The 17,028-nt window shown below is 39.7% G+C and overlaps 1 protein-coding gene across 2 annotated transcripts in view; it reads left to right on the top strand.

Annotated features, from left to right (window-relative positions):
• The window catches only part of Dpp10 (dipeptidyl peptidase like 10), a 1,523,950-nt gene that overhangs the window by 1,191,720 nt on the left and 315,202 nt on the right, over positions 1-17,028 (top strand). For both annotated transcript variants that reach the window (XM_060371777.1, XM_060371776.1), the window contains exon 5: positions 10,123-10,197. In XM_060371777.1, the coding sequence (XP_060227760.1) occupies positions 10,123-10,197 (75 nt within the window). The remainder of the gene's footprint in view (positions 1-10,122; positions 10,198-17,028) is intronic.

Below are 17,028 nucleotides of genomic sequence, written 5' to 3'. Positions count from 1 at the left end.
GTATTTGTGGGTAGATATTAAATTTGGTTTTTATCGTGGGATATCTTGTTTTCTCCCTCTAAGATAATTGAAAGTCTAGGCTGGTATCTGCAGTCTCACAGACACTACAAGACACCTGCCCAATCCCTTCTGGCTTCTAGAGTCTCTGTTGATAAGTCAGAATAATTCTGATAGTTTGTCCTTTATATGTTACTTGGCCTTTTCCCCTGCAACTTTTAATATTTTTTTGTTTATTCTGTACATTTAGTGTATTAATTATTATGTGGTAGGAAGATTTTCTTTTATGGTCCAACCTATTTGGAGTTCTTCTTAGCTTCTTGTATGTTTATAGGAATTTCTTTCTTTAGGCAAGGGAATTTTTCTTTTATGATGTCATTGAAAATAGTTTCTGGTCCTTTGGTGGGGAATAATCCCTTTCTTCTATTCCTATCATTTTTTGGCTTTGTCTTTTCATGATGTCCTAGACTTTCTGGATGATTTGTGTCAATAGCTTTTTAGATTTAACATTTTCTTTGGCTGATGTATTGATTTCTTCAACAGTTTCTTTCAATGCCTGAGAATCTCACTTCCATCTCTTCTATCATGTTGGTGAGGCTTGCTTCTGTTGTTCCTGTTTTCTTCCCTAGGTTTCCTTTTTTTATTTTTTTTTTGAGTTTTATTTTTTTATTCATTTAATTTATTTACTTTACATTCTGATCATAGCTTTTACTCCCTCCTCCCCTCCCATTCCCTCCTTCTCCTGTTCCCTCCCCCCTCCTTTCCTTTCTCTTCAGAGTAGGAGAGGCCTCACCTCTCCCTATTAAGATGCCTTAGGATTAGGCACATCTTCTCCTATTGAGGTTAGACATGGCAGCCTTGTTAAGGGAAAGAGATCCAAAGGAAGGAAACAGAGTCAGAGACAGCCACTGCCCCAATTGTTAGGGTAAATTTATGGTGTATATGATGTTATAAATATATTTATATATCACCTTCCATTTACCAGTTTATCATTCCATTTACCTCACTGATCATATATATGTATATAATACTTAAATATACAATATGTGTTATGTATGGATATATATCACAATTACACATAATCATATCTATATGGTATATATAACATAATTAAACACATTCACACAGGCACATATAATTGTACTTAAAATTCTGCTCTGTAAAATGATACACTTTAATTTCACACCAGTGAGAAACTCACAAGGATGCATCATGACTGACACCTGTGACTGACATATAGGTCATTATTTTTCTTGAGATTTTTTTCCTAGAGCCCCTGCACAGATGTAGCCCATAGCAGTTCAGTGTCCAAGTGGGTTACATAGTAATGGGAAGAGGAACTGCCTCTGACATAATCTGAATGGCCTGCTCTTTGATCACCTCCCCCTGAGGGGGGAGCAGCCTTACCAGGCCACAGAAGATGACAGTGCAGCCACTCCTGATGAGATCTGATAGACAAGCATCAGAAGGAAGGAGAGGGGACCTACCAGATCTGTAGACTTGGGGAGGGTCATGCATGAAGAAGGGGGAGGGAGGGTGGGATTGGGAGGGGAGAAGGGAGGAGATTATTGGGGGGATACAAAGTGAATAAAGCATAATTAATAAAAGTTTAAAAAAAAAAGAAAGAATTCCCTAGGTTTTCATTTCACAGATACCCTCATTTTGTGTTTTCTTTACAGCGTCTATTTCCATTTTCAGTTATTGAACAGTTTTACTCACTTCTGCTTCATTATATTTTCTGTATTTCCTTAAGGGTTTTCTTTTTAAAGACCTCTATCATCTTTATAGGTTTGGATTTAAGGTCATTTTCTTGTGCTTCAGCTGTGTTCAGATATCCAAGGCAGCTGTAGTAGGATATCTCTCTCGGCTCTTACGGCGCCATATTGCCTTGGCTGTTCTTCATTGTATTCTTATGCTGGCCTGCAGCCATCTGGATGTTGCAGTTATTATAGCTTTAATGCTGATTTATAAATTTATCTCTGCTGGATGGGTGCTTTTTGGATGTATTTTTTTCCCCTCAGTTTCTGTTTCTTCCCTGTCTTCTTGCCTAAGTGGCTCAGTTAGACTTTAGGTCCAGGAGGGTGAATCTCCTAGGGATTCTTGTGGCCTTCATGGTCTGTGGGGTTTGGTGCTAACCTTACGGATGGAGTGCTTAGCACCAGTATGGCCTGGGGTCCTTTGCCCAGGAAAACGGGAGGAATTGTGACCTGCAAAATGGAGTTCAGGGCATGGGGTACGGCGTAAGGCTGTTGGGTGAGTTTTAAGGCAATATGGCAGGCAAGGGCTTCCGGCAGAGTATTAACTGGTTGACCCTGATTCTAGCAGCGCCCCTCCCCCCAAAAATCAGGCAAAGTTGTGAGTTTGGAAATGGGAACAAGGTATAGAGTGTAGTTTGGTGTGCGTTCAGGTGAGTTGGCTGGCAGCAGTGTGGAGTGAGAGAGGGGCTAACTTAGTGTCCCAGATGCCAGCAGGCCTCTAACAATTCAGGCATGGTTGTGGGGCAGGAAATGGAGCACAGGGATTGGGGTGCGGTTTAACGCCCACCTACAGTCTTCAAAGTGCATACAGTGCACACAGTTTTATAGTTTTATTCATAAAACCCCATCAAAGCTGCTTTCCTCTCATCCATCCTTGGGCCATTATTAGCTTCCCATAAATAAGCAAACTGCCAAACCCCAGAAAGAATATTCCCTCATAATGAAAACTAATACACAGCAATTTTTAAAACATGAAATTTTAAGTTAGTGTCTTGATGTATAAGTATTCCTGAATTGTTTTTTTTTTTTTTTTTTTTGTCAACAACAATGCTACTCATTTCCTGTATGAGGAGAAGGATCTAGCACTGACTGCTTCTGCTTCTCTGAGAAAATCCTGTCAGCCATCCTCACCCTGGCAGACACAGCTTTGTTTTAAGTGCCTTGTCTCCGCAGGATGTTGGGTTTCAGGTGCCAGCTCTGCTGTGGACCACACAAGCACCTGCTGCTTATGTTACTCTGCCAAATATAGCATGAAAATCCCCCTAGTGGGGTTCCTTTTTACCTTGCAGAGCCTTCAGAGACCTTGATGCTTCTCATATGGTGAATGATCTGTGTCAAGCTGAGTGATGCAAGGCCACTCACGTTCCTCTAGGGTATTAAATATCTCAGCCTTATTAGCTGGTCCAGTAGACCAGGTGCATATTTGGTTTTCCTGAGCTTATCTTTTTGCCTCTCTTTAAAAGAGCTTTGTTGGAATATAGAAGTCATCCATCTTAAGACACTCCAAGGACTCTGAGCTCAAATGATCACTGCTAGGTATTATTGTTTAATAATTACAAATGCATAAAGAACTCTTTTTTTTTTTCCCCTGGGGAGATAGCTTAGTCAATAAACACTGGGACCTGAGTTTGATTCCCAGACCCTACATAAAAGGCCAGGCAGGTGTTGCCTGCTTATAATCTCAGCAATTAGTGAAATGGGATGTGGAGGCAGAGGGTTCCTGCAATTCTCTAACAGGCTACCCTGACCTGTTTTGGGCTAGTGAGAAACCCTAAGGCAAACAACAATAGGAAGGGACCTAAGGAGTAATTACCTGATGTTGTGATTTGGCCTCACAGGACTGTGTACTTAAAACAAAATGTTTCTCCATCCCTTTATCTCACAGGGATTAAGTTGTGAAGGCAGCATGAAAGTTACTACAGTAAACTCCCCCAAACGTAGATTCGTTTTTACTTTTAACATTTATTTTTATTTATGTGTTTGGTGGTAGGAGGTTGCCTATGAAGGTTAGAAGAGGGATCAGGGTCAAGTGGAGCTACAGTTACAAGCTTTCATGGCGAGCAGGACTCCAGTCTTTTGCAAGGACATCAATCACTCTTAACTACTGAGCCATTATTCTACTAGTACCCTTAACCCTAATTTGAAGGCTTATCCAGTTAAGACTCACAAGAATTATATTAAGATATACAAGTAAGGCCAATACCAAGCAGCTTTCATGATTGTTAGAACTATTTTTTCAGATGTAAGGGATGCTGGCCGTGGTTTTCAACCTTCCTAATGTTGTGACACTGTGATACAATTTCTCATGGTGTGGTGACCGCCTACCATATAATTATTTTGTTGCTACCTCATAACTGTCATTTTGCTACAGTCAAAAATCATAATGTAGATTCACAACCCCTGTGAAAGGGTCATGTGACTCCCAAAAGGGGCTGACCCACAGGTTGAGAACCACTGCTTTATAGTTACAGGAAATTGTGTAAGATTTCCAGTGACCAGCTATACTGAGTGTGATCTGTTGCTTTGTGTTCCCTTGTAAGCTGAGCACTGAGGGAATGCAGAATTTAATTGTAATTTCACCCGTACATCTATCTAAAGGCCTGCTGCCACTTTTTTGTCACCTATGACTTTTTTTGTAGCCAAGAAAACCAGGATTACAATTTTGTCTGACAGACTGAGATGGCATGGTGTATTCTTGGTTATCAAAATACTCACGTAGCAAGGGTTTTTAGTTGGTGAATATTCACGATGTGGGGGAAGCATGTTACTTCCTGTATAAGCTCGGTTACCTAAGTGTATGTACATTTGCAGGCTACGGAGCTGAGCTGCTTGTGACTGGCTGACTTAGCTCTTTCTTGGCTTCTTGTGTTTTGTTTCCTGTAATGCACATATTAAAAAATAAAGGATTATTTTAAAAGCATAAAAAAAAGATTTCCAGCATTCCTTGAATAAACCACCAGATTGTGTTGTGTGTGTGTGTGATACATGAGCCCATGTGTGTGCAGATGCATAAGGACTAGGGGACCTAAAGTGTCCTGCTTCAGCATTCCATCTTATTCCAGTGAGACGGAGTCTCTCCTTAAACCTGAACCTAGCCTGGCAGCAGGCAAGCCCTGGCATGCCCTTTTATCTCCTCAGTGCTGGGATTGTTGGTACACAAGACAACACTTTTATGTGGGTTCTGGGGATTTGAACTTAGGTCCTCATGTTTCCGTTCTCACTCACAGAGCTACTTGTATAGCTTTAGAATGGTTTCTTATGCTATGTCCACATTTAGGGTCCTTGAATTGCAGGCGACCACTGCCCAGCTCTAGATTCAGCAGCTTGGCCCCTAGGAGGACATTTGGAATGTTTCCCAGTTTTTGCGCAGGCTATGCAGAAGAGAGTGCAGTGATAATTAACAAAGTGTCAGACTGTGTAATGGTGGAAACTGTAAAGGCACCGAAATGTTGTTACCAAGGCCCAGACTCACCTGTGAAAACAGGAAGTTAATTTGTGCGAAGAATATCACATGGGGGTGGAGGGGACAAAGCATGTAAGATTTCCTTTAAATAATTCATACCAGGCAGAAAAAAAATCTGTGAAAAAAAAAAAAAGAATGAAAGCAACAAAGAGCAAACAACACCCTTTGGCTGGTGAGATAACACAAGGTCTGTGAGACGAGCCTTCATGGATTCTCTTTGCCTCTCTGTGACCTTGAGAGAACCTCACCATCTATGATATTAAAGTTTTTATCCCTACTACAGAAGTCGTGACATTGTGCTCATAACAGGTTTTTAAATAGCAATGGGACTTTGGATACCATACACTTAGTTATCTCTTTAAAGAACAATATACTTCCCAGGACCGCAGTGCTGGGGCAGGTGACCTTGTGATTGGATGTGAGAGTTCCCTGTAGGCCAGTTTCCATCAAATTTCATTCTGAGTCAGGCAGAGGGGCACAGGAGAGAGAGGTGATGAACTAGCATATTGGTCACCCTGGGTTACTGAAGGACTGTTGGACATCGCTGGCAATCCCCGAGGAGTGGAGAGCGTGCACATGCTAGGGCCTGCGTGAGGAGCAGCAGCTGCTGATTGGAATGTTGTTATTAGGGTCCACTATTTTTTAAATTGACCCTTTGTAAGTAAACACAGAATGGTGGGATGCTTTACTGCCAGTGCACACTGAGACTTCTAGGCAGACTAGAGACAAAGCAGACACAAAGGAGAAGAACTTGCAATTCTCAGGTTGGGCTCTGGTAGTGGTCAATGACTGGGGCCACTCTGTTCTCTTTGTATATCTGACGCAGGATAAACAAGCTCAGTTATTTCCAAGAATAGTTCTCTGCTCATGTTAAATAACAACAGTAGAACAACAACAAATCACAATAATGTTGTTTTCTACAAGGCTCTCAGACTTCTCAGATAAAAAAAAAAAATCAAAATTAAGCTTCCAAATCTAAAGCTAACCTGGAACCAGAACAAAGGAGAGACCTGCAAATTGTTTGAGCAGGCCAGCCCAGATACTGCTTACATGACATTTCCAGGTCCTCACACAAGGGATAAAATGAAGTCACCTGATGTAAGACAGTCAGGTTATTAATTGCTCTGTCTCTCCTTCTTTCTGCTTCACAGGGAAGATGACTGAAACTGCCAGTATTACTTCTTCATGCTTATTCATTACTTCTAGTTCTTTATAAAGGACTTCTCCATGGTTGAAAGCAAATGCTTCAGTCCCTCCCATTGGCTTATTACATATATATATATATTTAAATTTTAATTATTTTTTTAATAATTTATTCACTTTGTATCCAAGCTATAGCCCCTTACCTCATCCCCTCTTACTCTGGCTCTCCCTTCCTCTTTTCCTCCCATGTCTCTCCCCCTGTCCATTGATAGGAGAAGTCATCCTCCCCTTCCATCTGACCCCTAGACTATCAGGTCTCATCAGGACTGTCTTCCTCTGTGGCTTGGTAAGGCTATTCTCCAACCCCCTGTCAGGGGGAGATGATTAAAGAGCCAGCCACTGATTTCATGTCAGACTTAGCCCCTGTTCTTCTTACTAGGGTATCCACTTGGACACTGAGCTGCCATGGGCTACATCTGTGCAGGGGTTCTATGTTTTCTCCATGCATGGCCCTTGGTTGCAGTATCAGTCTCAGAAAAGACCCCTGTACCCAGACTTTTTGGTTCTTTTGGTCTCCTTGTGGAGCTCCTGTCCTCTCCAGGTCTTTCAGTCATCTCTGTTCTTTCATAAGATTCCCTGCACTGTGTCCAGAGTTTGGCTATGAGTCTCAGCATCTGCTTTGATACCCTGCTGGGTAGAATCTTTCAGAGGCCCTCTGTGGTAGGCTCCTGTCCTGTTCCAGTTTTACTCCCTTTTTTGATGTCTCTCCCCTTTGCATTTCTGAATGAGGATTGAGCATCTTACCCAGGGTCCTCCTTCCTTAGCTTCTTTAGGTGTACAGATTTTAGTATGTTTATCCTGTATTATATATCCAATTCCACTTATAAATTACTATATACCATGTTTGTCTTTCCACTTCGGTGATACTTCACTCAAGATGATGTTTTCTACTTCCTTAGTCATCAGGGAAATGCAAATCAAAATGACCGTGATATTTCACCTTAATCCCAGAAAGACTAAGACAAAAACTCAGGGGACAATACATGCTGGAGAGGATGAGGAAAAAGGGAAACCTTCCTCCACTGCTGGTGGGAATGTAAACTTATACAAACACTCTGGAAATCAATCTGGTGCTTTCTCAGAAAATTAGAAATAGTGCTACCTCAAGATCCAGCTATCCTACTCCTGGGCATATATCCAAAGTATCCTTAAGTACACAATAAGGACATTTGCTCAACCATGTTCATAGCAGCTTTATTCGGAATAGCCAGAATCTGTAAACAACCCAGATGTCCTTCAACTGAGGAATGGATACAGAAATTGTGGTACATTTACACAATGGAATACTACTAAGCAATTAAAAACAAGGAAATCATGAAATTTACATAGTATATTTTTATAATGAAATGTAAAATTTTAGAATTGAAAATAAAACTTATTTATGCCTTTAAATTGCAATTTTTGTCCTTGACAAAACCAAACAAATATTCTACAATTCCATTGAACTCTGACAACACATACCAGATGCCTCAGGTTTGGGGGCTCAGTAATGCAAAACTGCCACACTTAGATTCTGCCTACAATCTCATACCCTACGATTACTCATATTCTATCCTACTTGACTGTATGTTGGAGATTTTGTGTTATCTCTTCTAGTTTGGATAAATTCTTCAGAGCTGCTGGATTTTAGTGAGGAATAGAAGAACGATGGAGCTATTGGGAGGCAGTGAATGATAGTCCTTTTGGACAATAATTTAAGAATGCTGCCAGCATTCCTCATGGTGGTATGTTCTAAAAAAGATTTTTATTCCACATCCCCAGGCAGAGCATGATATCTCCTTATAAAGATCTCCAAGGGAATGAGGGAGGGGCTTGTAGGGTCAGGAGGACTTTGTATATGGCCTGTCTCCAAGACCCAGGTAAGGGAACAAAGCATATGTGGTGCAGGCTATGTGACAGGGGCTATGTGAATGTGGATGGTTTATGTGTGAACCGTGTGGCTTGATAGTGGTCACGATGCCTTTGACCCCACAAGGGGCCATGGGAGTCTAGGTTGTTCATGACTTGCTTTTTGCAGCCCTTTCTGCTTAGAGCCTGGTAACCTGGCGACCTATATTCTCTGACAAGGTTTGTAGATCTAAGCAGAGGACAAGTCTGAGGATACCAGTTTATCACAAAGGATGACAGTAGAGGCAGATGAAGACATCTGAGGGAAATGTCATATGTGGCCCTGGCATAGAAGTCTGTCTTGAATTTGGTATGTGTCATTGTCTTCATTGACATTATCACCACCCAGAACACTCCTCTGCCCACCCTCAGCATGCAGCTATCTGGTTTATTTGGTTTGTGTCCTTGTTTCAGTTCAAACAGTATGACTAGGATAACTGAGGCTTAAAACACTGTCTAGAGATTTAATGTAACCCAGTCTCATTCCATATCTTGGGGTACCACTGGAAGAGGAGGGAAATTAAGAGGGTGGGGTAATTAAGGGAGAGAGAAGAAACCTAGCTCCATCTTCTTCTGTTTTCCTTAGAGAGCTTTGTGTGGACATTACTTTGAAATAAGATGTACAAAATTATTTACATAGACATGACTCTGTAAATACCATGCAAACAACCTGGTTTGCTCAGAGTACTCAGACTATTTACTTCTGTTCCTATCAACTCAGTTTTCCTGTCTTCCCCTTTGATATGAATTCAACAAATACCTGTATTTCATGTAGAACCATTCCTCCACTCAATGTACTTAACTTTCATCATGCATTCCAAATTACTTCTGTTACAATGTCTAGTCAATTGTTAAATTGTAAACTCAGAATCTCTCAGGTACACTGTAGGTGCAGTAATTGTTTGGTATCAAATACAATTAGTCATAGTTTGGGGTTATATCTGACTTACCCTGGGAATTCCCTTTAAAGAAAGCTTGTCTTTGGTGGATCTTTAAATACAAATGCTCACTGAAGTAAAGAAAAAAGAAAAAAGAAAAAAAAAAAAAAAAGAAAAAAAAACCCAACAACACTACCAACAACAACCAAAAACAAAACAAAACAAAACAAAACAGACAGAAAATGTTGACACAAATTTTGTTTTGTTTGGTTTTTCGAGACAGCTTTTCTTTGTGGCGATTTGGCTCCTGGACTTGCTTTGTAGACCAGCCTGACCTCAAACTCACAGAGATCCTATTTTGATGTTTTTTTTTCTAATAAACTGTTGGACATGATTTTTTTTTCAAAACTTTTGTATCAGTTGATACAATCATACTGACCGTGATTATGGCAGTGTACACACGACCAATCGTAACTCAAGCCAGAAAAAAATCACAGCATAGAAGGAGGGATGTGGGCAAGAAACCCTGCACTAGCTGAGGACAGAGCTATTAGTAAATAGCTGCTGGAGGAAACAAGGAAGCTTTCTTTAACTATGTAATCACTGGTATGTCCAACACAGGATGGGCCAGCCTCACCACTAAAACTAGCTGTGCCAGACAGGGAAACAGTAAGGAAAAAGATCTAAATATTGAATAGGAAGGGATGGAAAGGTGGAATGAGTGATAGTGGGAGGTGCTGTTTGGAGAGTTGTATGATTCTAAGTTACATTGTTTGAAATTCTCACACAATAACCAGAACTAATTCTCAAAAGAATGAAAGTATCCATTTCAGAAGATTATGTTGACCATTGAGATTTCTCCCATATTTGATATCAATGCTGAAGTCACTTTGTTACTCATCTCCCTAAGATAACCATCCCTTTTCTGTTCTTTTAGGTAACTTTTAAAGCTTCCAGACACTCAGTTTCCCCAGATTTGAAGTACGTTCTTCTGGCGTATGATGTCAAGCAGGTAAAGGAGCTTTTGCTCTTTCTTGGAAATCTTTCTCTGCGGACACTAAAAAGGCAATTTATACTTATATTTAGAACTGCTTGGCACGTTGAGTGTGACTTTGGTAAAGTGATGGATAAAGGCAAGATAGTTAACTAGCAAATAACTATCAGGTAACAGGCAAATGTGTTAGGTTTTAGCTAATGTGACAGAGGCATGCTTGTTTTCAGGGTAAATCCACCAGCATCCTGCTGTGTTTTGGGTTTATGTAGGTTAGAGGCTTTCGATGTATACAAGGAGAACATTGTTTCAAAGAATGGACAGTATATGCTTTGGCAAGATGTTTAAAGTTTTCATTACACGTGTGTGTGTGTGTGTGTGTGTGTTCAGGCATCAGTGTTTTAAAGAATAACTGAAGGTCAGAGGACAACTTAAGAAGTTGATTCTCTCTTTCCACCATCTGTGTCCTAGAGATTGAACTCAGGTCAACAGTCTTAGTGGAAGTGTCATTATGCACTGAGCCATCTTGTCATACCAAGATTTGTTTTTGTTTTGCTTAACTAATTAATCAAACAAACTAATTAATTAATTAATGCTATTAATATTCTGTGGAATCTGTGAATTATCTGCTTCTACAAGTTGAAGTGGTACCTTCACACATTGAGCCATTTTCCCAGCTGATGTAATTTAAAAATATCTGTAGGGTGTGTGTGTGTGCTCGCGCATGCACACATATGTGTGCATGTGTCTGTCACACTTGCATCCCAGCGAAAACCTATGTATACATTTGAATAAAAGCAGTTATGCATATGCCAGGGAACACATCGAAATCAGGAACAACCTCTGTGTTAGTTTTCAGTTGCCACCTTCTTTGAGACAGGATCTTTTTGCTATTTTTCTGTTTCTATGCACTAGGCTGTGAGCTCCTGTGGATTCTCCTGTCTTCTCCTCTGACTTCCCCTTAGAATGGAATCACAGACCTTGTATTATGTGTCTGGCTTTTGCTGGGGTTCTGAGGATTCAAACTCAGGCTTTCACAGACAGTGCTTTTATTGATTGAGGGGTCTACCCCACACTGTTGATGGCATTTGAGTATCAGCTACATAGTCTCAGAAAATATCCTAAGTAGGATGACAAAAGGACTCAACATTAAGCAAACACAATAACCTTTTCTCAGTCACTGCTTCATTACTTTACTCCAGCATTAGAGTAAAATTAGAGCATACATATGGCAAGTGACTATTTTCTACATAGATATATTTTGCATGGTTAAAAAGCAAAGTAAGTGTTAAAAGATAATTCGATACATAGCTTCTGTAGAGAAGAAATGACAGGAGATTATTCAAGGAAGTTTTATGAGCTTTAGGACAGACAATAAAAATTTATGGAGTTAAGGCAGGAAGCCTCATATAACGCATCAAAAGCCTTTGAACACATGACATTTCACAGCTCAGAAGACCTGCTGTTTAATGTGTTAGCCTTCTGGAGTGTACACCTGATGTGTATCTTTAATAATTTTACTGAAATGTAATTTATTCTGAAAAAGATGGTGAGACTGCCATTACAGGCTTATTTCCCTATTAAGCATCTTTGTGTTTTGGATTGGATGGTGCTCCCATGTTTTCTTCATTTGCAGATTTTGTAAGATACATGTTACAGTGAGGAAAAATGTTTCTTTTTATATGTGAAAATTATAAAAATACACTATAAGTTTACAAAATAATGCTATCTAGGAGACTTTAAATTTGACCTGCCATATAAAAATTGATAATGAAAATTTTATTTTTTATTATATGTTTGTAATATATATATATATATATATATATATATATATATATATATCCTCTGTGTGTGTGTGCACGCGCGCGCGTGTATTACGGTACGTACGTGGTGTAAGGGAATTGCTTCTTTCTTTCTATCAGGTAGAACACAAATAGTGAGTTCAGGTTTGGTGGTAAATGCCTTTATCCGCTGATGCATGCTGTTTACCCACTGAACATTGGTATGTTAGCATGTGGTAGCAGCCATTGCAATCAGACTAGAACTGTCAACATAGGAAACATTCAAAAACAGTTCAATGAGTAAATGACAGTCTTTTCAACAAATGGTGCTGGAGTGATTAGATATCCACAGGCAGAAAGTAAATAAGGCACCTGCAAGATAGTTTAGTGCTTAAGGTGCTTGCCACCAAGCCTAATGATCTGAATTTGAGCCCTAGGACCCATGAAAAAAAGAAAAGGGAACTGACTCACACCAGTTTTGCTCTGACGTCCAAGTATGTAGGTCATCTACACTGATGTGCTTTCAAACACACATAAAATACATACATAAAGTGTAATAAAAACTCTTTAATCAGAAAAGAACAGGAGATGGGGAGAAGGAAAAGAAAAGAAGAAGAAAGAAAAGGAAAATAATAAAATAAAAATATCATTCACACTAACCTCATTTTCATCTATTATGGAAATTCAGGATGAATCCAAAGATATATGTACATGTAGTCAGTAAAACAACAGGAAAATTCCCCCAAATCATATCTAGGGTCTAAGACTAGAGAAAAATCCTTACACCATACACTAGTAGTAAAGTTTATGAAGTTGAAAACTGTTGTGTTCTATGAAAAGTTGCACTGTGATGATAAAATTTTGAGCTAAAACCTGTGAGAAATACCTGCAATAATACATTTAAGAGAGGAGCCAGGTGGTTGTTTGAATAAGAGAGGTCCCCCACAGGCTCAGGCATTGGAACGGTCAGTGCCTAATAGGTGCTATTTGGAGCCGTTTAGAAGGTGCAGCCCCCCAAGAAGAAATATGTCACTTGGGGGCGGGATTTGAGGATCTATAACTTAGTCTCACATCAGTTTCTTCCCTCTGCTCTGTGCTGAAAGCTAAGTTGTGTCTTTTAGCTTCCTGCTTAGGGGCCTTGCCTAATGCCCGCTGCCATGCTTCCTGACCATGAGAAAACTAATACTTCTGAAACCATAGCCAAATAAACATTTTTTTTCCATCAGTTTTATGACAGCAACAGGAAAGTAACTAATAGAACCACATGAGAATTCTGAAAGTGGAAAACTTAAAACACAGAGAAAACATGTATATGAAAAGAAATGGGACCTACATCCAAAAAGAAACTCATGAGAGATGCTATCCACATGGCTGATCATTTCAAAGTCATCAGCACCAGTAGAACCTACTTAAAACCATGGTAACATCAGCTAACATACCTATAAAAGTGGATCACCTGAAAAATAAAACAGTGCTAGCCCCAAATGAGAGAAAGCACAAAGAAAAATGAGCTTACCCCAGTATTTTTGCTAGGATTGTGTAAGAGGGTAGAGCTTATCTTGATGATTTTTGTGTATTGATGCTGGTGTCTATATGAATTAAACTTGTGTTACTATCAAACCCAGCAGGTTCACACCATGGTAATTTTTCAGTGACATGAAAGTTAGGTTCATAAAGAGCTATTTTGAATGTACTTATAACAGTATTTACTTTTCTATTTGCCTGTTTATTTGTTTATTTATTTACCTATCTACTTATTAAGTATTTACATAGGTCTCACTATGTAGCCTAGGATTGCCTTGAAGTTATGTACTCTCATGTTTAATTATTAGTTGAAGAAGATGAATACAATTAATTTAGTTAAGAGAGTGCTCTGCCAGTATACAAAAAAATCTGGTATCTAATAACCAGCTACCTAAATGAAGCATGGTAGTGTATGCCTATAATCTAGACCCTGGCAGGTAGAGGAAGGAGAATACAGAGTTCAAGGTCCTTGGCAAAGCAGAGTTTATTAGCTTAAATAACCCAGATGATATTTTCTTTGGTGAAATTGTTGTAGACCATTATAATACTATACAACTCATATTTATATAAAGAAAAAAGACTTGATATATACAATCATGGGTTACAATGAGTTTAAAAAGGCGATCCTCAGTTTACTGAGCACATGCTTCTGTTTACATAGCATTCTGTAAATAAGAAAGGTAAATGAAGGAAAGACAGAGTAATAATTTGTCAGGCATGAGGAGAAAAACACAAATGCTTCTCTGTCTTTGTGTAGCAATTTGTGTGTTCTTGGTGGGGAAAGAAACGTTCAGTGTCTTGACTCCGTGTTCCTCATTAGCCTGGATTCTTATATTTGAGTTCTAAAAATATGTTTGGTTTAATATTTAAACCATTTCAGTTTCATGTCTTTATTTTTTATTTATGTATCTACCCATGTGTGTATAAGGAAATGTAGGTACCACTGCAACTTGCAGAAGTTGGCTCTCTCCTTCCATCAGAGGGGCCAGAGGCAGAGCTCAGGTCATCACCCTTGTCAGCTCCTCTACCCATGGAGGCTTCTCACCAGCTCTGCACTACAGTTTCAGTCAGGTGAAACCAGCAGGACGATAAGTGGCATCTCCAAGTACATTTTATAATGACACATGAATTTATAATTAACTCAAAATATAATAAAAAACATCTAATTAGTGAAAAGGTATGCTAGAGAAAAATTCCTAAAACTTATAAAAATCCGGGTTCAATTTATTTCATCTATGTAAATTGTATAAAATCTTTGCACTTTTTACTAATGTAAATTACTGCATATAGATGAAAAGTATTTCTGTACTTGTTTATATATTAACTTTTTCATGAAAATCTGATAGTATTTGGAAGACCTGTGAATGAGACAGGTTAAAAAGAGAAAAGAGGCTCAAATACTAAACCCAAGGTGTCATCACTCCATGAGCATCTGTATCCCCATGTGTCTGTATTGAGCACTCGTCCATTTGGGAGAAATCTAGTGTCAGTGCTGTGTCACTTTATTCCAGATGGTATCATTGATTATTCCTGTGGGTGTTCTAATAAGAATTCCCCTTCAAGCTCAAATATTTGAATGTTTACTCACCAGGGAGTGGCACTATTTGAAAGGATTAGAAGAATTATGAGGTGTGTCCATGTCAGAGGAAGTGTGTCAGTACGGGTGGACTTGGAGGACATGGACTTTCAAAAGAGTCTGTCTGTCTGTCTCTCTCTCTGTGTGTGTGTGCATGCTTATGGATCAGGACATTGCCTCAGCGTCTTCTTTAGAATCAAGCCTGCCACCATGCTTTCTACCATGATGATAATGGACTAAGCCTTTGAAACTATAAACAAGCCCTTGATTAAAAGTTTTCTTTTATAAGTGTTACCTTGGTCATGATATCTCTTCACAGCAATAAAATAGTGACCAAGACAATTCTCCCACACAGAAACTGAAGTAGCTATTCTCCTTATTTTGAAAAAGTTAATGAATAATTTAGGGTTATCTTTGAAGGTGAAAATCACAAGATACTGGAGAGAAAACTAGACTAAACACTGACAAGGTGGCTTGGAGGGCAAAGGTTGCTGCCAGTGAACTCTAACTACTCAGGTTCCATCCTGAGACCCGTGTGATAGAAGGAGAGAACTGATTCCATCAAGGTGCCCTCTGATCTTTTCCACATGCTGTCACATGCACGAAAGCACACACACACACCACATACACTCACTTACTCACACAAACACAAACAAGCACAATCACACACATGATGAATAAACTGATTTTTTAAAGCTGGAATACCTTAGCCATGTAGCAATAGAATAAGAAAATAAAACCAACAGCAAAATTATGCCCCTATAGACCAGTCTTCAAAGTCTCTTGTCTACTTTTTATCTCTGGGGAAAAAAGAGGATTTTTAAAATGACACAATCTGGGAGAGTGAGGGGGCACTTTAGCCCCCCCCCTTTTTAACTAAAAATGATCACAGTAATATTTCTTTTTCCCCTTTTAAAATTAATTTATATTTTGCTGATTACAATTTATTCACTTTGTATCCCAGCTGTAGCCCCAACCTCCCTCCCTCTTGCCCTCCCATGACCTTCCCCCAGTCCACTGATAAGGGAGGTCCTCCTCCCCTTCCATCTGATCTTAGTCTATCAGGTCTCATCAGGACTGGCTGCATTGTCTTCCTCTGTGGCCTGGTAAAGCTGCTCCCCTTTCAGTGGGAGGTGATCAAAGAGTAGGCCAATCAGTTCATGTCAGAGACAGTCCCTGTTACTATTCCTAGGGAACCACTTGGACACTGAGCTGCCATGGGCTATATCTGTGCAAGGGTTCTAGGTTATCTCCATGCATGGTCCATGGTTGGAGTATCAGTCTCAGAAAACACCTCCGTGTCCAGATTTTTTTGGTCTCTGGAGCTCCTGTCCCCTCCAGGTCTTTCTATTTCCCCCTTCTTTCATAAGATTCCCTGCACTCTGCCCAAAGTTTGGCTATGAGTCTCAGCATCTGCTTTGATACCCTGATGGGTAGAGTCTTTCAGAGACTCTCTGTGGTAGGCTCCTGTCCTGTTTCCTGTTTCTCTGTCTTCCAACGTCTGTCCCGTCTGCCTTTCTGAATGTGTGTGTGTGTGTGTGTGTGTGTATCTGTACTGCACACATGCACACATAATTACACACACTCGTGTACAGGTCTGCTGCTTATGGCATGTTGCTGTCTGCTCACCACACTCTACACTCCACAGAGTGGATTTGCTGCTCTCCTGACTTGGCTGCAGGCACACAAAGTCCTCTTCATGATAAATATCTGTTTTAATTGAGAAATAATCACTGTAAAATGAAACAGGCATGCACTACTGCTTGAAGAGGTAACTCTTCTCTAGTGAATTATCTAATTAAATCTGGGTCTCAATACTTCAGTGCTTTACCGTTACCAACACCTTTAAGAAGTCTGTGGGAGTACATGTCTGGCCACGGGACTGTCTAGGCCATTAAACTTCGTACTTTTGGGGTGTACTGCTATTTTGACTAATCCTGCTAATGATAAACTTAGATATATCTGGAAAGA

This window comes from Meriones unguiculatus, chromosome 18 (assembly GCF_030254825.1).
Source record: "Meriones unguiculatus strain TT.TT164.6M chromosome 18, Bangor_MerUng_6.1, whole genome shotgun sequence".
NCBI lineage: Eukaryota > Metazoa > Chordata > Mammalia > Rodentia > Muridae > Meriones > Meriones unguiculatus.
Note: the sequence above shows the minus strand (reverse complement) of the source record. Positions and strands in the feature narration are given on the sequence as shown.